At 45.0% G+C, this 27,500-nt stretch overlaps 1 protein-coding gene across 1 annotated transcript in view; it reads left to right on the top strand.

Moving 5' to 3' along the window:
- lin7a (lin-7 homolog A (C. elegans)) overlaps positions 1 to 27,500 on the top strand; it is a 96,825-nt gene that overhangs the window by 59,517 nt on the left and 9,808 nt on the right. Inside the window, exon 4 of the mRNA XM_063217226.1 lies at positions 15,739 to 15,948. Coding sequence (XP_063073296.1) covers positions 15,739 to 15,948 — 210 coding nt within the window. The remainder of the gene's footprint in view (positions 1 to 15,738; positions 15,949 to 27,500) is intronic.

Genomic DNA, 27,500 nt, shown 5'->3' with positions numbered 1-27,500 from the left:
CGTGTCTTTGACCCATTCTCCCTACACTGTGCTCAACTATGGCAGATTTTGCACGTTCTTGATGGGCATTTTATGGTATAGTGCTTTTGCTAAAATTTAAACATAGTTTGTAAATTGGCCAATCTTCAGTGGTATTTGTCTGATACTTCACCTGTGGTTGTTTATGTAGAATCAAACAGAGAATGCCTTCAGCTGTTTGCATCAATGGGCAGTCTGATAGTGATACTACCTCCTTCCTCTGAGAGAATGGATTTCTTCAAGACAATACAATAATCAATAGTGAGAGACTAGACAGAAAATGGGTCTGGATGCCCACACCGTTGGCAAAATTAATATGCAAGGTTCAATATGCACATTAATTAAACAGTGCAATGTGAATGCATTTATTATTTCAGAATAGTGATGGTTCTTTACTATGTACACAGTACATTCTGCAGTAATCATTTAACACTTAGAGAGTTGATTTGACATCATTTGGACTTGAATGAACTCTTTAAGTGTTGAATTAACACCGCAACGTTTACTATGTATAGTGCACATTTGACAAGGAGAGTAATATAGTTCTCAGATCCGGATCCATCATTGGTATTCCTGTACTATTAAATTCAGCATCACAGAGCAAGTGGATGGAAGGGAATGGCCAGTGGATGTTTGAGTTTGAAGTGTTAATGGATCTTTGATAAGGACTCTCAAAGTAGACCCTGATAGACAGTAATGAATCTTTGCCAAGGTGTAACTTTTAATGATCTTCTCTTAGTCATTCATTCAGATGATTAAAAATGGCATCCATTCACCTGGTTGTCATCGTTAATCAGAAAAGCAACCTGCTCTCAATAAGCCTTTAATTAGTTGCAAAAACAAAGTTAAAAAGTTTAAAAAGATTCCTTCGTTAGGCTGAAAGAAATGTTAAGTGTGAAAAAGAATCAAAGGCTAGCTTCAAAGGAAAATAAAACACTCCGACTATGATTTTTAAAACAAGAGTGCAGAGAACATTATTCAAAAGAGTCCATTAGCTAGCACTATTTTACTTTAAACTATGCATGGCTGCTGGCAAAATTGATCTCGTTCCCTTCTCTTGAGACTGCAAAATTTAAATTGCCTGTCTGTCCCCACTGTGAAGGCAATCGTGACAGGGACAATTAGTGCATTTAGATAACAATCAGGGGATAAGAGATCCAGATCCAGACACACTGTGTGGGCACCTGAGGTGCTTAGAGTCAAGTAAATATACACAAGCTGTGTTAATGATACAACTAGGTAAGATGCAAGCCTCTAAGTAAGAAACTGTTCATTGTAAAACATGACAAGACTTGAGAGTTGATCCCAAGTGGTTTACCAAAGAGAATACAAGCTAAAACTGTACAGCGGTGACAGGAAGCGAGTTGGGAGAGAGAGACGGGGAAGGGTTGGCAAAGGACCCGGGCCGGGAATCGAACCCAGGTCGGCCGCATACCAAAAGAGTGCCCTACCATATGCGCCACGGTAGGGCCAACATCTGCTGTAATGTTGAACAAGCATTGCTGCAACATTGACCAAGTAGGCACAGGACCGTGTCGGAGCACTGTTTACTCACACTCATTTATTCATAAAGCGAAGAGCTAGCCCAGCCAGTGCTATAGGTCAACAGTGTAGTACTGTGGACTTTCGCTGTCAGCCATTGACGCTAATTACTTGTCAAGTTGTAAGATCACAGAAGTGTTGCTGTACTGTAAAAGTTGAACAAGCATTGCTGTTGAATGTCGGACAAGCACTTATACACATCATCAGCACTCTCTCTGGCGTACTGAAGCGCTCACACACAGACTCCCTCTGCACTGCTCCTGACGACAGCATCTCTGTGACACTTTGAAAAGTCAGGGCCGTCAGCTTAGGGCGATGTTTAGCGCTAGCCAGGGCTGGACTGGCCATCTGGCATAGCGGGCATTTTCCGGTGGACCCCATACACTTCTGGGCCCCTATTTTAAGATTTAAAAAAATATATATTTCTTTAAAACATTTCTGAAAATTAGGGCGCACGAGGGTGCGGGGTCCACCGGTGAGTCAGTTCTGCGTTGCTAATTATGAGAGGCCCCTTTAAGCAAAAAAGTGCCCGGGCCCTATTTGTCCGCCAGGCCAGCCTGTCAGCTTAGGGCGATGTTAAGCACTAGCCAAACAGACATCGCCAGCAATTAAGATAGAGATCGAGCCCACGCCAGCACTCACGCTGTCCCTCTAGTAGTCCTACTGTTGATGCAGCAGGCACAATGAGTAGGTGGTGCTGTCTGTCTGTCTGTCTGTCTGTCTGTCTCTCTCTCTCTCTCTCTCTCTCTCTCTCTCTCTCTCTCTCTCTCTCTCTCTCTCTCTCTCTCTCTCTCTCTATCTCTTTCTCCCTGGCTCTGTCTGTTGTTTATGATGCAAACAGTAAGCTATTCTCTCTCTCGCTCTCTCTCTCTCTCTCTCTCTCTCTCTCTCTCTCTCTCTCTCTCGTACTTTTTTGTTCACTCCATGTGGGCTCTCCTTATCTGCAGGCACTCGACTAAGAAAGAGCGACATATCGTTCACCCCCGACAGGGATGAGATTGTTGCATCCCAAATCAGAAACGTCAGGAACAGTGCATATGTGTTTGTGCATGCGTGCGTGTGTGTACACAGCAGGATATCCACTCTGTAAAAAAAAGTTGTAACTCTGGGAATCACACAGCCACTGCAGAGGACAGTACATTGTTATATTGTATTCTGTAGTGACTACAAGAATGCAGCATAGAATATTTATGTGTGGTTCAGTCAATAGCATAAGACAATTTCTCACTAGCACAGTGAAAGTTGGTGACAGAGAAGTATGTCTATGTAAAAACCGTTTTAATACTTTTCCATGCAACACCAATGCACCCAAAGAGATGAAAAACTGGGATTTCATTGGAAACCAGTGACATTTACATTATTTTTAGCCAAGAGAATCATTATAAATAGCCTATAAGTGATGGTTTTTAAAGTTGCAGACTGAAAAGGATGTCTATGTGGATAGATTTGCCTTACTTTTTCATACAGCTCCTACATATCCAGATGAAAAATTGGAGATACCGTGCAATATCCGTAGGAACCAGTGACATTAACATTTCTACAGTATAGTCAATACCTTGCAATATGTGTAGAAACCAGTGACATTAACATTTCCATAATCATCAATACCATGAAATCTCTCTCTCGCTCTCTCTCTCTCTCTCTCTCTCTCTCTCTCTCTCTCTCTCTCTCTCTCTCTCTGTCTGTCTGTCTGTCTCTGTCTGTCTCTGTCTGTCTGTCTGTCTGTCTGTCTGTCTGTCTGTCTGTCTGTCTGTCTCTGTCTCTCTCTCTCTCTCTCTCTCTCTCTCTCTCTCTCTCTCTCTCTCTCTCTCTCTCTCTCTCTCTCTCTCTCTCTCTCTCTCTCTCTCTCTCTCTGCCCATCTTTTGACCAGAGCAGGGGGTAACAATTATTTTTTAAAGTCAATATCATTATTAAAACAAGTAATGTTTTAGGTTGGACAAAGATTGGCCAGAGCATCAAACCTTTGAAACCAGCAATGTCACCTTGTCACACAAAGCTCTTACTGTAGTTTTAGTAGTTTAATTACATTTAATGGAAAAAATGATTAACTTGGTTCTTTTTCATTGTTCCTACTGGTTTGAGGGAAGGAGCCTTCTTGATCTGTAGTGGTGTTTGGCTGCCAGGGGCGCCACCAGATTTGTTGGACTCCATGAAAGACTTGAATTTTGGGCCCCCTTAAGAGCCCCTGTTAGTGCTGTCAGTGTTTGGGCCCTTAGAATCTGTAACACCTTCCCCCCCCCCTAGCTGTCCCCATGTTGGCTGCACTTCCATCCACAGATCCAAGTGCCACGGCTCCTGGACACCTCCCAAAATCGGTCAGCCTTTATCCCAGCTTGTATCGCCACCCCTTTGCTATCTGGATGGCACATCACATGACCCTCTCAGTCTCTGCCAACACCGTCAGCCTAGTAGTCGATCTCAAGAGGAACAAAGACAGGATTAACAAGCTAGGCAGCACTCTCAGGGCCTACTTCTAGTCATTTTGGAGCCCTAGGCGAGCACCCCCCTTTGCTTCTAATGGAATTAGAAGTTGGTATGTGTAAACATGGTGTCATACATCTGATCGAGCACAGCTGATATACTACCTACACATCTACTGAGTGCCCATTAATAACAATTTGTCAATATAATAAAGCTTAATGTCTTATTTCGCTTAATGTTCTAATTCTGTGGGACTTGCCGCCCTAAGGACATTTGGCGCCCTAGGCGACCGCCTAGTCTGCCTATGCCTAGCGCCGGCCCCATGCACACTGCACAGACAGCATGGAACATTTTGGAAACAGTTTGCCAAATGAGTCTTTGATAATTAAAGTTAGACCCACTGGTCATTGGTCATCACACAGCACATCACATCAGAGCGCTCAGTGCGCCAAATAGAATTCGGTGGCAGCCATGGCAACAGCAGTGTTTTCGGCAGCAAATGTGTAAGTCATGGTGGGTGGGGGATTAGCCAATATCAGAGATGTGTGACTATCATCATTAGAAAGGCTACGTTGTGATGTTTTGTGTGAAATCTTAAACCCATAATAATACATAGTGTACCCGGCACCCCCACACTGACACACACACACACACACACACACACACACACACACACACACACACACACACACACACACACACACACACACACACACACACACACACACACACACACACACACACACACACACACACACACACACACGCACACACACACCTGCCAGTGTCAGGAATTCAACCTGTGACCTTTATTCTACAGTACAATACCTCAACTGCCAGCCAGATAAAAGGCTACTTCATCTCACTGCACTAGTTACATCACATCACATTACACACCAGAGATACAGTAGACAATTGCAAATGCCAAATTCTGGTTCAATATGATAATGGTTTGTCGAGTTCAACTATGCACAGTTGAGTGGTAAATTTTATCATTTGTCCGTGGTTGATAGGTTGAAGGTTCACATTTTGCAAAATCATCATTTCCATCTCTCAAATACTCCTGTGTAAATGGAGTATTATGTGAGTATATTGAGCGTATATTTGTTGTAGTGCATGGCAGGCAGGCTAACAACACTGGATTATGTAATACTAGGTCAAGTGTTGAGTCAGCTGACCACTCATTTAATGAGGTGAAGGATCAATTGATCACAGTATTGGTTGATTAAAAAAAGAAAAAAAAGCATGCATGGTAGAGTAGAACCTCATGAGTATTATGTAAGTAGAGAACGTGACAGACAAACAGATTACGCCATATTATCTAATCCTGGGTCAAGTGTCGAGTCGATTGACCACTCATTTAACGAGTGGAGCAATCAATTGATCACAGCACAAGATTGGTTGATTAAAAAAGGCAAAAAAGAAAAACGTAAAGTAGGCCTAACAGATCATTGCCTCTCTCTCTCTCTCTCTCTCTCTCTCTCTCTCTCTCTCTCTCTCTCTCTCTCTCTCTCTCTCTCTCTCTCTCGCTCTCTTTCACTCTCTTTCTCTCTCTCACACTTACTCTTCTCCACTCTCTTTGAGTATCTACCTCTCTGCCCATCTCAATACCTCCTCTCTCTCTCTCTCTCTCTCTCTCTCTCTCTCTCTCTCTCTCTCTCTCTCTCTCTCTCTCTCTCTCTCTCTCTCCCTCTCTCTCTCTCTGCCCCAATTCTCCCGGTACACCATTTCAACTTGACAGAGGTGAGGTGCTATACGGGAGACTGAGCAATGGTGGGGCATTAATTCATTTTAGGAGAGCACCTAATTGAATCAATCCAAAGCACTCATTCCTGTCTTGGCAGGTCTTTGTAATTACTTTGCTTCGTTGGGGAAATGAGGGAGTGTTTTATTTTAATCCGTCGTGCCTTTGTGACTTCTTGTTCTTGCCTTCCCTTGTTCTTGTGTGGAGCTGACAGAAATGAATATGATTGCAGGTGGCGGCACGGTGCAATATTGCACACAACAGATGGTGCCGCGCTACTACTGCTGCTGCCACAAAGCAACAATTCTGTGTCGCATTTCTCAAAACCATAGTTGTTAACTATGTTAGCTACTTTGTTGTTTGCCATGCAATTTCCCACAGGCAACTGCGCAAGTTGCTACTGGCTAGCAACTATGCTTTCGAGAAATATACCCCTGGATGGTTAATGTTGTCTATTCATGGTCCTTTCTTCGTTCATTACCATTAACAGACTGCTCAGCTTCATTTCAATGCAAATAGAGTGATCACACGTACACACACACACACACACACACACACACATACACACACACACACACACACACACACACACACACACACACACACACACACACACACATACACACATCGAGGCATGTATGCACCACATACACTCCCGCACCCACACACACATATACACACATGCTTGCACACACGCATGCGTGTCTCATGAGGTTTACACTCGGTTCATGAGGTTCATAATGAAAGAGATAGAGGATAGACAAGGACAGGATGAGTTTGATAAGAAGAAAAAATTACAAACACATTCACGCACAACACAAGAGAAGAAAAAAAACGTAACCTGGTAATTGTATTCTGGGTGCGTAGTCGCAGCAAGCTGTAGATTGTCCCCACTTTAACTTGTCTGACTCTCGGCTTTATGATAACATCTGATGGATATATGAGTTCACCTTGATTAGTTTAAAGTGAGGTGGGATAGGAAAGGAGAGGGTAGGGCAGGCTAGGCGATGGGACAGGAGAGGAGAGGGTAGGTTGAAAGAGAACGAGTGTAGAGAGGTGGGGAGATGGAGAGATACAGAGACAAGGGAACAGGAAGAGAGGAGAGGAGAGGAGAGCAAATGGGAGGAGAGGAGAGGAGAGGAGAGGAGAGGAGAGGAGAGGAGAAGAGAGGAGAGGAGAGGAGAGGTGAAGAGAGGAGAGGCGAGGAGAGGCGAGGAGAAGAGAGGAGAGGAGAGGAGAGGAGGAGAGGAAAGGAGAGGAGAGGAGAGGGTAGACAAGGGTAGGGGGAGGGAGGGTTGAGAGATAGGCAGGGTAGGCGACGGGATGGGATGGGACACAAGAGGTCAGGATGAGATGGGGATAGGGGAGAGGGATGAGGTGGGGAGGAGGAGGGAGGCAGAGAGAAGGGGACAAGAGGAGGAGAGGAGAGGAGAGGAGAGGAGAGGAGAGGAGAGGAGAGGAGAGGAAAAGAGCAGGAGGGGCATGGGGAGAAGAGAGGAGAGGAGAGGAGAGGAGAGGAGAGGAGAGGTGAGGGATGAGGTGGGGAGGAGGAGGGAGGCAGAGAGAAGGGGACAGGAGGAGAGGAGAAGAGAGGAGAGGAAAGAGGGATGAGGTGAGGAGGAGGAAGAGGAGGGATGCGGAGATGAGGGGCCAGGAGGAGGAGAGGAGAGCAGAGAGGGGCGTGGTGGGGAGAATGGATGCAGAGAGAAGGGGACAGGAGGAGGAGATGAGCTGAGGAGAGTAAAAGGGGAGGTCAGGGGGTAGGGACAGGAGCAGGAGAGCATGCAGACGCGATGAGAGGAAGAGGATAGCTGGAGAAGAGGGGTGAAGAAAAGAGGTAGGGGAAAGGACAGGGAGGAGGAGGAGGAGGAGGAGGAGGAGGGGAGGGGAGGAATAGGGTAGAGGAGGGGTGAGATGGGTGGGACGAGAAAAGAAGAGAACATGGGGAGTGAGAGATGGGATGGAGGAGGAGGGAGGGGAGGAATAGGGTAGAGGAGGGGGTGAGATGGGCGGGAAGAGGACATTGGGAGTGAGAGATGGGGTGGAAGAGGAGGGAACCTGTCTGATGAAATGAAAGGATGGAGGATGGAGAGAGTAATGCATCAGGGGAAGAGAAGGGCCTTGAATACTGACGACCAAATCCCAGAAGTGCCAGGGTAGGGGCGTGTGTGTGTGTGTGTGTGTGTGTGTGTGTGTGTGTGTGTGTGTGTGTGTGTGTGTGTGTGTGTGTGTGTGTGTGTGTGTGTGTGTGTGTGTGTGTGTGTGTGTGTGTGAGAGAGAGAGAGAGAGAGAGAGAGAGAGAGGAGAGAGAGAGAGAGAGAGAGACAGAGAGAGACAGAGAGAGAGAGAGAGAGAGAGAGAGAGAGAGAGAGAGGAGAGAGAGAGAGAGGAGAGAGAGAGAGAGAGGAGAGAGAGAGAGAGAGAGAGAGAGAGAGAGAGAGAGAGAGAGAGAGAGATCCACTGAGTGGATGCTGTCTGACAGGGGGTGGGCCGACATGGTTCACCGAGAACTGCAATGTGAACTGCGTGTTTTTGGATTTCTCACCGCAGAAGGTATGATTTGTGTGTGTGCGTGTGTACGTGAGTGCGTAAGTCTGTGTCTGTATCTGTGTGTGCGTGCGTGCGTGCGTACGTGCGTGCGTACGTGCATGCGTGCGTGCGTGCGTACGTGCGTGCGAACATGCATGTCAGTGAAAGATTTAGCTGAAACTTGTGCAGGTGCTTGGGAAAAAACTTTATTTGGCCGTTTTTCACAAAAACTCTCCATTAATGAGGCAAGGCTGATAGACAGACAGGCAGGCCTTCATTTCCACTGCAGCAGTTATCTGGATCAGCAGAGAGAGTAAGAGAGAGAGAGAGAGAGAGAGAGAGAGAGAGAGAGAGAGAGAGAGAGAGAGAGAGAAAGAGAAAGATGGAGAGGGAGAGAGAGAGAGAGAGAGAGAGAGCTGTCTTCAAGGCAGCAACTGAAGATTGATGTTGATGTCCAACATGGCTTTTGAGCCCACAACAGTGTTTCCTACATGCGCACATACACACACACACACACGCACACAGGCACACACGCACACGATCACACACGCACACGTGCGCACGCAAGTACACACACACGCGCACACACACACACACGTTACATACACACACACACACGGACACTCTCTCAGACAGTATACAGAGCCAGCTTTGCTTTGCTTTGGTGTTGTATTGCTGCCCAAATCCGCATGCTGCTCTTCGCAGGCTCGATGACCTCTTCTTCAGAACTTCTGAGCCCCACTTCACCACCAAAATCCCCCGATTCCCTTTGAAAAGCACAACCTGAGCTGACAGCCATTCACATCCTGTTCTGTTCACATCCCCACTCTGGCATCCAGGGGCTGTTTTTAACACCACAGTCTCGCCAGGGCTGGAGCTGATTCCAGCATGTTCTAATGCAGGGTTTCCCAAACTGGGGTGCGTGCACCCCTGGGGGTGCGCGGCCTGCCTTAAGGGGGTGCGCGAGCTGAATAGAGCAATGGCGGATATGGTAGTTTTTATCCAGTATTAATGAACATTAAGTAGTTTTTAATTGTATGGTGCATTGTATACTGGAAGGGTCCATCTGAAGTGTAGTTTAATTCCAAGGCTATTGGAAAAGAGGATTCCCCAAAAACGACTGTGCTTAATATGCAGTGAATGAGCAGTGAAACCATACTTGCGTGGCCATCAGCACACCAAAATATTCGCTCAGGGGGTGCGCGAACCACATTGAAATGTACAAGGGGGTGCGCAGGGAAAAAAGTTTGGGAACCCCTGTTCTAAAGGAAACTAAGGGTGTAGCAGCAAATTTTGGGCCCTATGTACAATCAGCTCCAATGGACCCCCTCAGTCATATATTTTCATAAAATGGAGTGTGTGTGGGCCCCCTATATACATGGGCCCCTGGTGACTCAGTCACACTTTACCCTCCTGTACGACACCCCTTGAAGGAAACCATAGTACTTGTCGGTGAGTTCAGTGGTTATACCACTGGTCAAACATTTTCAGTTTAGTGATCTAAAGCGACCTACACATCACCGATACTTGGATCAATTTTCCTTAGCATGACTTTACTATTGAATGCCAATGCCTTTGCAATCTTTGTGCCCTGACCTCTTCTTCAGAACTTCTGAGCCCCACTTCACTTCACTCACCACAGAAATCCCCAAATTCCCTTTGAAAAGTACAACCTGACAGCCATTCACATCCTGTTCATGTTCACATTCTGATTCTGGCATCCAGGGGCTGTTTTTAGCACCACAGTCTCCCCAGTGCTGGAGCTGATTCCTGCTAGCCTGGTTCTCACAGACGGTGCGTGTGTGTAGCTCCAGAGCCCCCTGATGGAGCGGAGCTACACACACGCACCGTCTGGTAGCGCTGCCAATAACATGCTCTTCTTGAGTAGAAAATAAACCGAGCATTTATTGGTTAAATATCAATGGCAGCTCGCCTTGATCAGTCACAGGACAGATTATAGACTATATTGACTCTTTAGAGATGAACCGAAAATGTTTTTGGAGGAATTTGTTGGTGGTGAGTTGCAATAAATGCACCATTTATTTTCTGACCCAAGAAGAGCATGTTAACGGCAGTGCTACCACTTTGTGTACATATACGCACCATCGGTTAGAACCAGGCTATGTTCTTAGCACCTGTATTAGCTGCTGCAGCTTATTCCTGCATGTTATAAAGGATGCCATAGTACTTATCCAAGAGTGCAGTGTAGGGGTTATACCAATGTGAAGGGGGAAAAAAGAAACTTTTAGCTGCTAACTACCCCGTAGAGATTTTCAGGTGTGGTGGAACTGGCACTGGTTAAAGATTTTCAATATGGTGAGTGATATTAAGCGAGCTACACATCACCAATGAAACAAAATTGAATCCCTTCTCCTAAGGGACTGTACGTTATTTACCGGGGGGGAGGGCTGGTGCGCTGGAAGTCCGGTCAAAAAAAAAAATCATGCCCCCCCCCTCCACCTCAATTTTTTCCCCATGGCCCTCCCCCCACTTCAATTTTGTTTTCCCATGGCCCTCCCCCTACAGGTACAAAAATGTAATATGTAAAATTGGTAGATGGACAACCATCATGACAACAGTCAGAGTAGCCTACACCAAGGACGGTTGTCTGCACTATTGTGTGCTATCGATATCAGTGGATACCTATGAGAAGCCGCTAGAATCTACCTCTGCGGCTGCATGGGATGCCTAACTCCACTGTCACCAAGACAAATTGCAGGGACGCAGGAACTCATTTTGACCAGGGGGTACTGTGGTCAGCGGAGCGTCTTGGAGTCCTCTCCCCAAAAAAAATGTTTTTTTTAGATGCAATTTCCTGCATTCTAATCAATTTTAGGATGAAGAATGGCGAATCCCATCTGACTAACTTCTTCATGTTTTATGTAGCCTAACAAAGGATGACTAAATTTTACCTTTTTTTTGTTTAACATTTCACTTCAAAATTATTAAGTTCTTCTTGTGGAAGGGAAACGCGCACCTAATGTGGAGGTGAGGGCGTGTTCAAGAGCAAATCGCGCTGCCGTGACAGTTTCTCTCTTCTCCATAGGCAGTCTAGGCCTACAATGTGTGAAATTAGTAGAAATGCATGAATAGGCTATGCGATGCACTTGTGAGAGGTGACCGGGCTTTCAAACAATTTAGATTTTCTTGCAATTGCGACTGTGTATATCTCAAGATGCATACGATTAGGACCCCTGTCTCCCCACCCGCGCACAAAAGCACGCACGCACACACAGACAGGCATAGGCCTACTGCTTCCCGAATGTGATCACACTCTGACGGCCAAATAGTTTGTGCTGTGATCGGCGAGAGAAGTAAGTTAAGCGCCAAAGCAGCTGGTGCCATTGCTGGCTATTGATACAGGGAGAGTGTGAAAGCCACCTTTAGTTTGCATTTGACGTTGCCCATATTTAAGACGCACTAAAAGGTGCCGCTAAACGGTGGTCAAATCAGCAGCAAGAGGCAAAAGGAACAAATCGCCACCACTACAAAAGTCCAAAACATCTAACAATAGCACAGCCATTTCACACCGCGGCAATTCAACTTTGGCAATTATGATAGACAAGCCACACACACCATCGGCTGTGCTATAGGCCTAGATTCACCCCATAGCCAACTCCGATGCAATGATAGACTTCACCAGCAATAGGCAAGACCTAGCCTACCAATGTGCTACTACGAATCCAATCTCCACAGCAAGAAACAAAAGTCACTTACCCGACACGATGCACAATTTTGGTGACATTCCCTTCTTCCGTCGCACTTTAAATTCACCTAATTCCTTGCTTAGTTGGTCCGTTTTTGATCACCAAAGTGATAAAACTTCTCTTCACAACAAGTTAGCTCCTCCAATGGGTTTAAGACCGTGTATGTTGATGCATGCCCAAGCCAACATATCGCTGTTAATACCACTTTTATTACCTTGACACCACAAACTAAACAAAACAAACGTCTCTCTCGGCAGTGCTATGCGACCATTGAACACAGATGTAAAGCACACGGCGGTGCCAATAGGGTAAATAAAATCATGACTTACCAGAGGCTGTGACCACCAGTTGACAACACCTCTCCAAAATTCATCTGGAAATGCCCATCCAATTCGTTGTCAAAACTTCCCAAACTGTTTAGCCCATAGTTTGATATTTGCTCACGGGCATTTTCTATGATGCTCAATGTTCCTCCGTAGCACTAGCAATCCTACAGTGAAAGAGAGTCAGCGCGGGCAATCTACAGTAGCTGCACCTGAGAGTTTTTTGATTACAGATACACGCTTCAGTGCTATATGCACCCGGGACCTTGCATCGCTTTGCGATGTGTTTCAGAGCATTTTTTAAGTATTATTTTAAAAAATAAATGAAAATAAAATAAAATAAATTCGTTTTTTTTTTCCCATGGCCCTCCCCCTAACTCCGATTTTTTTTGCCATGGCCCTCCCCTCCACCTCATTTTTTTCATCATGGCCCTCCCCCCCTACGCACCAGCCCTCCCCCCCCAGTAAATTACGAACAGTCCCTAAATGGGTATGACTTTACTATTGAATGCCATTGGGGGGAGCTTAATGGAAGTTATGTGCCGACCTAGCTTGAATGAAACATTGCCACCCAGCAGGGAAAGCCCAGGTGGTCCAGGGCTGAGGGATAGATCAGAAGAGGGGGGAGGGAGAGAGGCAGAAAGGGAGGGAGAGAAGGTGGGCACTAATGCAGGTACTTAAACAACCAGAAAAATCCTCCAGCGATACACATTCATCAACTCTGGTGACACTGCCCTCCCTGCCTGCCTGCCTCCCTCTCATTCTGCTTCCCTTCTATAGTACACATATGTGGGTCCCACAAAATGCTAAGATTACCTTTTTTTCAAATCCAAAATTAGACCTTTATTATTGTTTGTGCCATTTAAATGCATAACTCAAATTTCCTTAGTTAGGGCTGTGATGCTACCTATATTCATGCTATGCATGTTGCACAAGCTGATCTCGAGTACGGTGTTCCTGGATGCCTTTTGTACTGTAAGGGCAGGAAAAGAAGTGGTAGTCTGTCTGCAAAACCTTGAGAAATATGCCCGTCTTGGGCCCTTAGAACTCTCCTAACTTCCCTCCGCCTTACTTCAGCCAAACCCCACAGAACCTCTTCATCCTATTGAAGCCATATTTTGTCTGAAGTGATATCATCAAGCAAGGTCCTCTCCTCTCCTCCAGAAGTAATTCCCCTAGCATCACCACAAGCATCTATTCTCTTTTTATTCGTCAAGGTTTCCCCCAAACACTTCAGACTAAATGAATCTGTCTGTAACACATTTTCTGTCATCTTCTATCAAGTATTTTGACCACCTCCACCCTCATCTTTTCTGCACCAGTCTTTGCTGTTCTCTTTTTGTGGGTATCTGCCTAGAGGGCCAAATCGCACTGTAGAGTGCTTCCTGTGATTCGCACACCTGTCTTGGGTATAGCTTGTCTGTGGATCTCTAGCCAGAGAGAGGTGGATTTCCATCACTGTTTCACGGTGAGACAGGAGTTATTGAATGACAGCCGTCTAGAGACATGTCAAGGACTCACACATAAACATGGTGAGAGAGATGATCGCACTTCCTTTTCCCATGATATGAGGCTTTGCTGCTCCGATTGAAATAACTTTGGGAGCAAACAAACATAAGTTTCGTTTATTTGTGACAGCCTTTATTTGCTTTATTTAAGCAATTATTGATTAGCCTGGGCAAAAGCCGACTGTTGACTCGGTCAAACAGTCTGCACCAAGCTAACAGGAATCCGTTTCCATGTAGGGAGAGAGATGGTCTGAACTTACTTACTGCAATTTAAATTCATTAGATTTCCGAATTGTGCTTTATTAGCATGACTGTTACCATACAGTGTTGCCAAAGCATACAATTAAGACAAAAGTGTGATTTACCTTAACCAATCAGTAACGGATGCTGCGGGTGAGTTCTGCGTTACTACTCTCAACTGTTTGCTGATTGGCAGAACCGTGAGCGAACTAAGCTAGGAGGGTTGGACCAGACTATGTACGGAGCCAACATGTTTGGGTGGAAGTACGTAGGATGAGACCACCAGGCTAGCTCTAGAGAAGTACAGTATATGTCCAGAGAATCAGTCCGGTGCAGGACCGTGTTGAAGCACTGTTTATTCACGCTCATTTATTCATAAAGCGAAGAGCTAGTGCAGCCAGTGCTATGCTGCTTAGTGCCTACCAAGTTACTGCAAAGTGCAGTCACTACATATTTTGTAAAAGTTGAATTTATACTGAAAATCGGTCTTCATAACCTTTATCTTGTGACAAAGTCTTATGGTCCAAATATGTCCTGTTGTAGAGATATTGCTATGTCAAATTTGGAATAACTCCAATATCCAACCTAATAATATTATTCATATTATGAAAACTTTGAAGACATTTTTCTCAGTCTCAATGTTGGCGTAGTTACTTACACCTTTGTAGGGAAGTAGTGGTCAACAGTGTTGTACTGGGAAAGAGTAGGAGTTATTCACCTGAAAGACAGAAGTTATAAGATGAGATAAGATATGACATGAAACAGAAAATTGTCTTCTGAATGAATGCCGTCTAGAGACATGTTGAGACATCTTGCCTCCGAGCAGTAAACATGGTCTACAAACCCACAGAAGGATGATGCATCCCCAGGCATTGAAATCACTTTTGTTCCACTGTCACTAGGAAAGAAAGAATAAACTGGCAAAAATAAGATATGCTGTCAGTGTTCCTATATACAGTTCAACTTTTCCAACTTGAAAAATGTTTTTAATGGATGAAGCTGAAAATAACATTTCTCAGAAAAGGAAGCCTGTGTAGAAACCTCTTTCTATCTTTTCTTATTATTAGCCTACATTACTTTACATTACATTAAAATGTGGCAGAAGCTTTAAAACCAAAGCAGCTTATATTACAATCGAGGACATTATCATATAGCTAACATCACAAAAACAAATTGCACAGGAAATGCAGAACAACAATTGCAGATGCAAAGTAGGGTTAGCTTTTTTTGTAAAGTAGACTACACACACATACACATGTTCTTTTGTTGCTCTCTTATACATCTACTATAACTCTAATGTGACATGACCACATAAATGAATCCTGCTTGGCCTTGCATTATCCATGCAAACAAGTGATTAATATTATAATACTCTCTCTCTCTCTCTCTCTCTCTCTCTCTCTCTCTCTCTCTCTGGCACTTGAAATGTCTGTATGTGTATGTCTATAATGTCTATGTCTATACCTTAAGTATGTCTATGTCTGCATGGGAAAGTAAGAAACGTAATTTCAAATTCTTTGTATGACCAGCGCATGTAAAGAAATGGACAATAAAGCCGACTTGACTTGACTTGACTCTCTCTCTCTCTCCCTCGCTTCCCCATCTCCCCCCCTCTCTCTCACTCTTACCCCCCCCCCTCTCTCTCCCCCCCCACCTCTCTCTCTCTCTCTCTCTCTCTCTCTCTCCCCCTCTCCCTCCCCACCAGGCGACGGTGGCGGCGTTTGCGGCCAGCGAGGGCCACTCGCACCCGCGGGTGGTGGAGCTCCCCAAGACGGAGGAGGGTCTGGGCTTCAACGTGATGGGGGGCAAGGAGCAGAACTCCCCCATCTACATCTCGCGCATCATCCCCGGGGGCGTAGCGGAGAGGCACGGCGGGCTCAAGAGAGGGGACCAGCTACTCTCTGTCAATGGAGTGGTAAGTGCAGGGGCGCCGCTAGGGGGGAGAGGTGGTACTGATTCTAACGGCCCGGCCCAACGCAGCACGGCCCTCGGCCCGCGGATGGGATAATAAAATATGAATAATATATTCTTGCTTTTTTTTTGTTGTTGAAATTTCTAATTACAAAGAAATAGTAATTGGAAATAAGCTTATTAAACACACAACTGTCGATTTCTACAATGTTTTCGTCAGTTCTTTATTATTGTCATTTACCCTTCCCCCTGAGCTCTGCGAAATGGTGCGGTCCAATCTGGCGCGAGGCGTCGAATCGGACAGCATCCGAAAAATCCTGGCAGCAGGTGTACAGAGCGACTGAGGTCTTAGACGTGGGCTAACCCATAGAATGTTAGTAATATACAATCTATGTGTTAATCACATGATGGTGAGCTGGTGGTGACAGTGAAGGCAGGTTGGCAAAAAGGAAAGACGGGAGAAAGAGGACAGGGCCAGAAGAGGCAGGCAACTGGTCACTCAAATTTTCTCCAAGAAAGAAGGTATGCTCACTCAATGACATTGCATTTTCAAACGCTATCAAATGGTAAGAATCCTTGGATTAGCCTCCAATAGAGCACGTTAGTACATTTCCTAGGCCTATTTAAAAACTCCACCTTTATTGTCACCGCGCACAAACGGAAAAAGTGGATGAACGTCCGTGATAAGAGTGGTGGGCAAATGTGAAAGCAACCGACAGCATCAGTTGAAACTAATGTGCGGGAAATTAACGCAGATCTGACAAACAACCTGTAGCCTACGTTGGGGATGCTGCCATCATCCATTGAAGTATCATGTTTGCGCAGGAGAGCGGTGCTTTTTACAAGCGGTGCCTATTTTACAATTATCCCTCACACAACAATGCAACAACACGAAGAAGCCTAATGGCTAGGACAAGAGATTGTGTTGTTCTCATAACATCACTAAGAGTTTTACCCTTGGCACGAAATGAATGCTTATTGGACGTCTATGTGCCATTAGATATGTGGTTAATAATAACAGAGGCGGAGAGCGTCGTGTCCGGCAGATAGAAGTACTCTTTATTAGACAACATCCGGTGTGTAACCCCCAAACATGTCCCCAGTACATCTCCTCCTTTTAACTTCCTAAATAAAAGTAAAGACCTCTCTAAAGCATTTAACTTCCTGAATAAGGTAGATCATCTTTACTAGAATCGTACCTTTTAGTGAACGTCTATGAACACCTCTTTAGAGTAAACAACGTTAACATCTTTAACTCTTTTTAACATCCCGATGAAAGTAAATCCAGTACCATTACCTGAGTACCTGCTTACGCTTCAGTAAACATCTTTACAGCAAACATGTAACATGTCTACAAAAATACAAACATACAACATGTCAAGCTTGTCACTTTGTTTTCCATGCTTTCACCTTTTTCTTGTTTTTTTTTTTTGTTTTTTTTTTTTTTTTTTGCAGGTGAAGATGAACGTACCTGTCTCCCGATCTATACCCTATACGTCCAGTCTATCTGGGGGTCTTGACACTCTGCCTGACCGGGTGGTGGTGACAGATTGAGTGTCTGTCTGCTGTGGGCCCGGTTGGGTGTCTGCCTGCAGTGGGCCCGGGTCTGGCACCGGTGGTGTCTCAGGAGGGTTTCCTACTGCACGCAGGTGAAAGCGGTTTCGTCTGAAGACACCCCTGTCCGTCTGGACAAGGACGGATCTTGGGGTCTCTGCTTGCCTGAGAACCGCTCCCGGGATATTGTCTGTTGTAATCCAGACTTCCTGCCCTTGTGACAGGAATGGCAGTGGGCGTGCCAAGTGACGCCGGTTGAAGCGTGCCTCCTGTTTAAGAAGTCCTTGTCTGTCAGCCCTCTTGAACTCCTCCAGGTTAGGCCAACGTGGGACGAGTGATTTCTCTGGCTGCGGGACTGTTGTCCGGAGATGCCTCCCCATAAGCAGTTGGGCTGGGGAGTACCCATGCTCTAAGGGTGTTGCTCGGTAAGCCAGAAGAGCCTCAGACTGATCAGTCCCTTTTTTCCATAGACTTTTCACTGTGCCTACTGCACGTTCGGCTTCCCCATTGGCTTGAGGGTATCTGGGGCTGCTAGTAACGTGCTGAAACTGGTATGCAGTGGCAAAGTCTTTGAAGACCTCTGACACATATTGCGGCCCGTTATCCGATACCAAAGTGTCAGGGATGCCATGCCTGGAGAAGGCTTCTTTCAGTGCAGCTATAACGCTCAATGAGGTTGTGGCTGTGAGGCGTGCTACCTCAATGTATCTAGAAAAGTAATCCACAATTAACAGGTAAGCGTTTTCTTTCCAGGTAAACAGATCTGTGCCCAATCTCTGCCATGGACGAGCTGGAGTGGGAGTAGACTGCATCGGCTCTCTGTGGGGTGTCTGGTTGATTCGACAAGGATCACAGTTTATGACCATGTCTTTGATTTGCCTTGACAGTCCTGGCCACCACACTGCCTGTATGGCCCGTGCACGGCACTTACCGATGCCCTGATGGCCCTTGTGGAGCTGCTGTAGGGTTTCCTTCTGAAGAGATAAAGGAATCACTAACCTGTCGTCTTTCAGCAGCAGATTGTTGATCAAGTGGAGATTCCCTCTCTCCGACCAGAAAGGTTTAGCCTCCGGCTCCAGTTCACTTTTCTCCGGCCATCCCTGAAGACAGTACCTGGCTACGCTGGAACATGCCTTGTCGGCACGCTGGGCCTCGGCTATTTGCTGCAGACGTGGCTCTGATGCTGGCAGCGCCGCACGCACTGTGTCAACGAACACCTGGACATCCCTCTCGAGTTGCCGCTCTGCAACAGAGGGTGCGTCCTTGATGGGTGCCCGTGATAGTGTGTCAGCAGTGATGAGTGACTTCCCAGGGACGTGCTGGATCTCGTAGGTGAATCTCAGCAGTCTCAGGCGGAAGCGTAGTATCCGTGGAGGAAGTTCATCGAGGCCTCTGGATCCCAGCAACGGTAGTAGGGGTTTGTGGTCTGTAATGAGTGTGAACTTTAATCCTAAAAGGTAAGAGTAGAGGCGCTCACAGGCCCAGGTGGCGGCCAGGGCCTCCTTCTCTATTTGAGCGTAACGTTTTTCGGTGTCCGTGAGGCTCCTGGATATGTACGTAATAGGCCTCCATGTGCCGTCGGTTTGTTTCTGCGTGAGTACGGCTCCGATACCGTAAGAGGATGCGTCAGCTGCAACTCTTGTCTCTGCCGTTGGTGAGTACTGGGCCAGCACTTGTGGGGAGCTCAACGCCAGTTTTAACTGTTTGAATGCCTCAACTTGACTTAGGCCCCAACACCACTCGTTTCTGTCGCAGAGCAGTTCCTTCAGTGGTGTGGTGATTGTTGCGAGTCCGGGAATAAATTTTGCCAAGTAGTTGGCCATTCCCAGCAGTCTGCGTACATCTGCGACGTTCTTGGGCTCTGGCATGTTCGTAATGGCTTTCACCTTCCCGGGGTCAGCCTCGATCCCTGCAGCTGTCACTGTGTGTCCAACAAAGATCATGCTGTCACGCCCAAACTCACACTTTTCGTTTAGTGTCAGCCCTTCCTCCTTCGCTTTCTGTAACACTTGATGTAATCGTCTGTCATGTTCTTCTTTGTTTCTTCCAAAAACAAGAATGTCATCAGCGTGGCAAAGCACCCCCTCCTGTGACTCCATCATCTGGGACATCCGACGCTGGAAATGTTCAGGAGCCGACGAGATTCCGAAGGGGAGTCTGTTGAAGCAGTACCTGCCATAGGGAGTTATGAAGGTTGTCAACAGCGCTGACTCCTCAGCCAGAGGTATTTGCCAGAAGCCCGACCGGGCATCGAGCTTGGAAAACACTTTTGCTCCAGACAGTTGCGCTAGAGTCTGGTCAACCGACGGTAGGATGTGTCGCTCTCTTTTCACCCATTTGTTGAGGTGAGTGAGATCAACGCAGACCCTTATCTTCCCGTTTGTTTTCGGAATGACAACCATCCCCGCACACCAGTCTGTAGGTTGTGTGACTTTTGAGATGACTCCCATTGCTTCCATGGGGTCAAGCTCCTCTCGTACTTCTCCTCGGAGGGGAATTGGGATTCGTCGTGGCGTAGAGAGAGCAAACGGAATGGCGTCCCCCTCCAACGCAATGGTGTAACTTTCCTTGAGACATCCCAAGCCACGGAACACTGTTGGATATGCAGCCTTGTAATCGTCCGGAGTGTCCCTCACTTCCTCAATTCTTTGTACCAGGTGCAAGGCTTCGATTGCTGGTAAACCCAGTAAGGGCTTTGAGAGCCCTGTCAAGACGTACACCTCCTGTGCTGCACTATTGCCCTTCGCTGACATCGTGCTCTTAAAGCAACCTTGGACCTCCAGCACATTATTTCCTGGTCCGTACAGGACTTTGCTGGGTTTTGTGAGAGGGCCGTCACGCTCCACTTTGAAGATTTCCTGGGGAATGGCCGTCACTGCCGCGCCAGTATCCAATTTGAATGTGACTGGTTCTCCATTAAGAGACAATGTTTCCATCCATTCTGTCACTGAGCGAGTGCTGACTGTGTTGACTGTCACTGACCCGAGGAGGAGCTCGTATTCCTCATCGTCTTCCTGCCACCGTTGCTGCGTGACAGCGTGGACTGCTCTCGAAGACCGACAAACTGCAGCATAGTGGCCCCTTTTTTCACATTTTCGACAGTTTGCATCTCTTGCTGGACAGTCTTTCCATTGGTGGTATTGTGTTCCCCCACACCACTTGCACTCTCTCTCTGCCCCTGCACGGGGGCTGTTCTGCGCTGTTCTGAGCTGAGAGGGCTTCTCTCTGGGATATTTCCCTTTTTCTGCTTGAGGTCTTGGCCCCTTGCCTTTGTACCGTATGCTGTCTACATTGTGATCTGAAGTTTCGCCATGCAGTAGCAACTGCTGCTTCTTCACCATTTCGTTTTGACGTACCGTTGTGATGGCTGACTTCAGAGTCAATGTTGAGTCTAGCTGTAGGCGTTCTGACAGCTTTTTGTCCCGGATTCCTACAACTATCCGGTCTCTTATTAATTCGTCTCGGAGTGTGCCAAATTTACAGTTCTCGGCCAAAGTGTGCACAGACGTTATAAAGGATTCTGCACTTTCTCCCTGCTCCTGCATTCTCAGATTGAATTTTGCTCTTTCATATATCACATTATGTGTTCCCACGAAATGAGTCTCAAAAGCACTTTTCACTTTGTCAAAGTTCTTTTTGTCTGCTTCAGACAGTGGTAAGACACTTAGAATGTCATCTGCTGTGTCTCCTAAAGTATACAGGAGAGAATTAACTTGGTACTCATCTGGTTTATCAATGAGTCCAGATGCTATGCGAAAGCGTTCAAATCTCCTAATCCACTTTGGCCAATTAGCAGAATTTGAAAAGTCAAAGCTGTCTGGTGGTGTAATTTGTACAGCAGAAGTAGCCATCGTGTGTATGCGTTGTGGTGTGCTTACGCTCCCCTCAGGCTGGTTGTTCTGTCTTGCGGGTGGAACTACTCTTTCCGGAGTCTCCCCTGACGAGCGTGAAGAACCGTCTCCTTGTTGAGGGTTTGCCGCTGGCGATTGATTTTCCATTTGCTGTTCTACACCAGGCGAATGTGACTCTTCCTCTGCTCCTCGAAACTCCGGGAAATCGAAACGCCGCGGCGCTTTCTTTTTTCTTTTTCCCCGCGCCGCCGTGACTCGTGAGGATACACTAGCCTGCCAGGCTCATGCTAACTTTGAACACGCTAACCTGACGAATGTTCACGTCCGTGAAAGTAAGTTCCAAGCGGCTAATATCCTCCACTTGTCCGTCGTAATGTCCGGAGTTTAAGTCCTTGCTTCCTAAACATTACTGGAAGACTTGTATTTTTACTTCTGACACCATGTGCCATTAGATATGTGGTTAATAATAACAGAGGCGGAGAGCGTCGTGTCCGGCAGATAGAAGTACTCTTTATTAGACAACATCCGGTGTGTAACCCCCAAACATGTCCCCAGTACAGTCTAAATTAGACTAATGTCAGTGTAGTCTAGGCAGAATTTCAGAAAATGTGCTTATTTAAGGTCCTGAAGGCAAATTGTGTTAATTTTTGGTATACAACTGATTTAGGGGTATTCAAGGGTGCTGAATCCAAATCTGCTGTATACCGGGCGCAAAAATGTACGGAAATGCCTCAAACGGGCAAAATCCAATATGGCCGCCGACACCAGGTTAAAATCTCGCAATCCCTTTTCTTTTTGACTAAACAAGGTATGAATATGAAAATAAGACTTATTTTTAAGTTTTCATATATGGGGAACCCCATTCTGTCATCAGATTTAAGGTCAGATTTGAAGAAAATGCTTATATAATTGACTGGCAGCTTTTTTAAAACAGGGAGCCTCATATTGTCAACGATTTTTAGCATTATGATCAAACTTTCAAAATCCACAGAAAATAATGTCTGATGTTTTTGTGAACACCAATACTACCAAAAACTGCACTGAACTGTCTACTTTCACCTGAAGAAAGAAGTTTTTTGTCTACCTATTTCCATTCTTTAGTTACTGGCAGTAGAACATGGGATGACACCACCAAAAAAGCACTGTTTTTTGACCCAAAAATGCTACACTTCTGTGTCCATATTTTTGCTTGCAAGATAAAGTGTCTTTTTAGTGTTCATGTTTGGTTTACAGCATTTCCATGAGTTTTGAAAGATGCTTAACTTAAATCTGCTGTATACCAGGCTCAAAAAATCCCTTAGTACCTCAAAATGAAGGAATCCAATATGGCCGCCTTCACCAGAGATATACAGTACATGTCTGTGATTAAACAAGGTCAACTCTTAAATATATTATGCCAGCTATAGATTTTCATACATGGGGAATTCATTGCTGTGCTCGGGTTTAAGATTTGGATGAAAAGACATGATTTAGACCTGCATACATGTTTAAGACTGTTAATAAATTGATCATTTATATTGGAATATTTCCCCTATTTCAATTTAATCCGGCATTAATTAAATGCATTGGTCTTAGATAACATATCTTGTTTTCGAATAGGCCCCCGGTAGAGTCCATTACAATACGAACACTGTCGCTGAAAAGACAACACTTACTACCCACATACACTACATTCACTCCCTCATCCCCACCCTGTCGCCACTCTTAATGTAAATAACAATCAAGCATAACATTGCAATGTTCGGACGGACCACACATTGAGAGAGTACATACACACACAAGTGTGGCAGAGAAGACATTCTTATTGGAACACCAACGTACACATACGTACGTATACAGGCGCTTTAATATACACTCAGGCAGATTTCAATTCAATAATTGAGGCATTATACCATGATGAAATGTTTCCATCTCAAACCACGTCCCATGCTCCCATCTTTTCAACCATAAAAGTAAGTGCACACACGAGTCTGCCTAAATAATTATTTTTATACAACTTTACAATGGAAATCACTGTTTGCCAATTTTATTGATGTGCTCATTCAATCTATGAATAAAGGAGGATTGAGTGGTGAGCTGATGTGTAGAATAGAATAGAATAGAATAGAATAGAATAGAATAGAATAGAATAGAATAGAATAGAATAGAATAGAATGGTGTTTGTCACTATGCACACACAAAGCAACACACTTCAGAGCACACATTTAATTCACAAAACAGTTTTGGTGAGCAGAATATACAATTAGTAGTGCCAAAAAAAACATGAACAGAGCAGGGAGTGTGTGTGTGTGTGTGTGTGTGTGTGTGTGTGTGTGTGTGTGTGTGTGTGTGTGTGTGTGTGTGAATATATACACAGAGGACATACTCATGTATTGGTACTCATGTCATACTCATTGGTATCCAAGAGTTATTGCATCGATTGTCTTGCTCAATGTAGATATTACAGTACCTACTCTGTGGCCCTAGTGGCCCACTCTGCAAACACAACTATTTTACATTGTGCTGTATCAATTAGTCTATTGCAGAACACCAGATGGATGGAAAGAGATCATTGGATTGAGGGATACCAATGAATGGTCATTCTGTGCATGTGCATGTGAAATGTGGTTATGGCCCTTTGTTGAGTTGTTTGGTCCTTGCTTTGACACACCTGTACCAAGAGGACAGCAAGGCAAAGAGCTGAGGACCCGGTTGGAGGCTGTCCTAGATAATGTTTTAGCTCTGTTGCTGCAGCAGGAGGATTAGAGAGGGGCTAACTTTTTTCCTCTTGTAGGTGTGCCTCCTTAAGGCCGCAATTATTTATTTGGTTTTCTTTGCATTCAAAGATACAGAAATTATTCTCTGTATACCAGACTACCACCTTTTGCTGGCCACAGCAACTTCCATCTGGAGCTACACCATAGGCATAGAGGTCCAAAAGAGTGGAGTTATTTAAAGAAATCCTTGCACTTATGACACATTTATTGTCACATTTGTCTGAGCTGCGCTTTAACTATTCACAGATTCGAAAAGTGACTCATTGGAGCAGTCATTGTTGCTGAAAGAACTACTTTTTTCACTTATTTAACTTCTCACCACCATACATTTTGACTGTGTCACATCTCTGAAAAATCAGTGATCCTGATTGGTTCTACGGTATTGTGGTTTGCGATCAGGGCGAATCCAAAGGATTATAGGTTATCTACTGTACGTGATGGAGTTGTAATCCCATGTAACAGACCAAAGTGATAGATGAAGCTTAGATGATGGAGCACACTGGATGAGAGAAGCACAGTTGTGTGAGGGACACCATGGGGGTGAAGTGCAAGTAAGGGGAAGGCAGCGTGATATTGACCATCACTAGGGTTATGGGTGTGCTCTGACTGTCGACTTATGATCCAAGCCCTTTGGAGTAGAAGTCAGAGCCCTAGGTTAACTTATTCTCAATTACCTCTCCTCCTCTCCAGTGATTTTGAAGGAGTTGTTCGCTTAAATGCGACAGCTATGTATGCCCAAGACAAATTTCTCTTAGGACAAATAAAAAGAATCTTGAATCGTGAATTTGCAGCAACTGAATGACTCCATGTACTCCATGCCTCTTCTTGCAGATCCAGAGGGGGATGAGGCACTCCTTGGGGTGAGCACAAGTTGTGATGTCTTTTCGTGCTTCTTGAATGGCAGATACAGGAGTAGTGGGACTAATGCCCCTTTCAATTTCATCCATCCCGTTTCAGTGACTGACAGGAGGACAGGGTGGAGTAGTATGTGATCCTGCCTCAGTACATTGGCTTGATAATGTGGGGGCACAATATGTCATTGTGTGGCTTCTGATGTAGATAGCAAAGACTCTATGACTAGGACTCATCACTGCAAAACAACTCCATTGCTTTCGCTACATCTGCAGCAAAAGTACAATGTAGTGCCTGGTGTTATGTACTGTTTAAACATGTAGTGGCCAAATCACTGAGTAGGAGGAGCTTGATAATGATTGGAAATAGCCTAACTATCAAGTAAATATTTCACAATGACATCAACCTGTCTTTTGTTCCACCTTTCACCTTTCTACCGTTCAAGGATTCAATCTAAACAAGGCAATACAATCAGCAGACAATAACTTCCCAAAACTAGATATTCATATTAGATGAAGGTACATTCAGGCATACAGACTTATCTGTGTATAGTTTTGTCATAATGGAAGAGGTGGGCTGAGGTGAACACATTTCATTGTGCATAAGCAATTGAAATAGACAAAACATTTCAATAGAAATTACCCTGTCAGTTAATTGGCATGAAAAACAATGGTTGTAAACATGAATTCAGACTACACTGAACTGCCTGACTACACTGACTACCTTTGATTATAATTTTAAATTTGATTACATACATTATTTCCCCATGTATGAAAAGAAAACATATAGCTACATAATGTTTTTAAGAGTTCACCTTGTTTAATCAAAGATATGTATATCTCTGGTGACGGCGGCCATATTGGATTCCTTCATTTTGAGGCATTAGAGGATTTTTTTGAGCCTGGTATACGACAGATTTGAATTGAGCATATTTCAAAACCCATGGAAATGCTGTATACCAAACATGAACACTATAAAAAGGCACTTTGTCCTGAAAGAAAAAATATGGACACAGAAGTGTACTATTTTTGGGTCAGAAATCAGTGCTTTTTTAGAGGCGTCATCCCATGTTGTACTGCCAGTAACTAAAGAATGGAAGTAGGTAGACACAAACTTCTTTTTTCAGGTGATAGTAGACAGTTCAGTGCAGTTTGTGGTAGTATTGGTGTCCACAAAGACATCAGACATTATTTTCTGTGGATTTTGAAAGTTTGATCATAATGCTAAAAATCGTTGATAATATGAGGCTCCCTGTTTCAAAAAAGCTGCCAGTCAATTATATAAGCATTTTCTTCAAATCTGACCTTAAATCTGATGACAGAATGGGGTTCCCCATATATGAAAACATAAAAATAAGTCTTATTTTCACATTCATACCTTGTTTAGTCAAAAAGAGAAGGGATTGCGAGATTTTAACCTGGTGTCGGCGGCCATATTGGATTTTGCCCGTTTGAGGCATTTCCGTACATTTTTGCGCCCGGTATACAACAGATTTGGATTCAGCACCCTTGAATACCCCTAAATCAGTTGTATACCAAATATTAACACAATTTGCCTTCAGGGTTCATCTTTTGGGAAAATGGACCCTGACTAGTGTGGTGTTCATAGACAGCGCACCATTTCAAACTCGTCACTCTGGTCACGTTCGGTTTAAGTCCGCCAGAAAACTTGGATGCAGAAAATGAACAGCGATTTGACGAGAGAGCTGCAGGTTGGATATTGCCGGCCCATCACTAAAGCATTTTGGATGATCTGCGCATTGCACAGCCTATGGTTACTTGACTGACAACGACTACCAATAAGCTCTGTGAGTACATTGGAATTGCGTCGCGGACCCAGGCGGCAATACTAACCACATGGACTAGGCGCAAAGAAAGAAAAAGGAAAACGTTGAGTAGGCCTAAGCGATCTGCGCAATTTTAATTGTTAGTGAAAATGATATTGATATTGGGGGGGTAGGCCCAAAATTATAATCTTTCATAGGGCCCAAAATTCCTGCTGGCGCCCCTGGGTAAGTGTACGTGTGTGCGTGTGCGTGTGCGTGTGCGTGTGCGTGTGTGTGTGTGTGTGGTTTATATTATAGTATTCTTGTATTTTGATTGAGGGGTTGTGTATGTGTGTCTGTTTGTTCATATTGTAGATAAATCACATATTGTTTAGATTTTTCAGTAGGCTTTCATTTCTTCAAGACCCACATTATCTCTCTGGATAGAGTATCAGTTGAAAACTGCCTCCAGCTGTGAAGAAGCTTCACCTCAGCATAGCCAGGCCTGATCAATAGATCATGATAAGTTGACAAAGCACACTGAGGAAGGCAGAGCGCCGAAACGAGTCTGTGTAATAAAGAAAAGAAACCTATGCATGGTGCGACCTTTTTTCATTTCTCAGTTTTACAATATTTTGGTCAGCACCCTTAGAAGGAAGAAAAAAACTGTTGGGTGACGCCTGCTCCAACCCTTATGAAGTTGACAAAGGAGCCATCAGTGGAAGAGCTTATCGGAACTCAACTCTTTGGCCTAGTCGACTGTAGACTGCTGCACTGG

This window comes from Engraulis encrasicolus, chromosome 15 (assembly GCF_034702125.1).
Source record: "Engraulis encrasicolus isolate BLACKSEA-1 chromosome 15, IST_EnEncr_1.0, whole genome shotgun sequence".
Lineage (NCBI taxonomy): Eukaryota > Metazoa > Chordata > Actinopteri > Clupeiformes > Engraulidae > Engraulis > Engraulis encrasicolus.
This window is presented reverse-complemented; position numbering and strand designations above follow the sequence as displayed.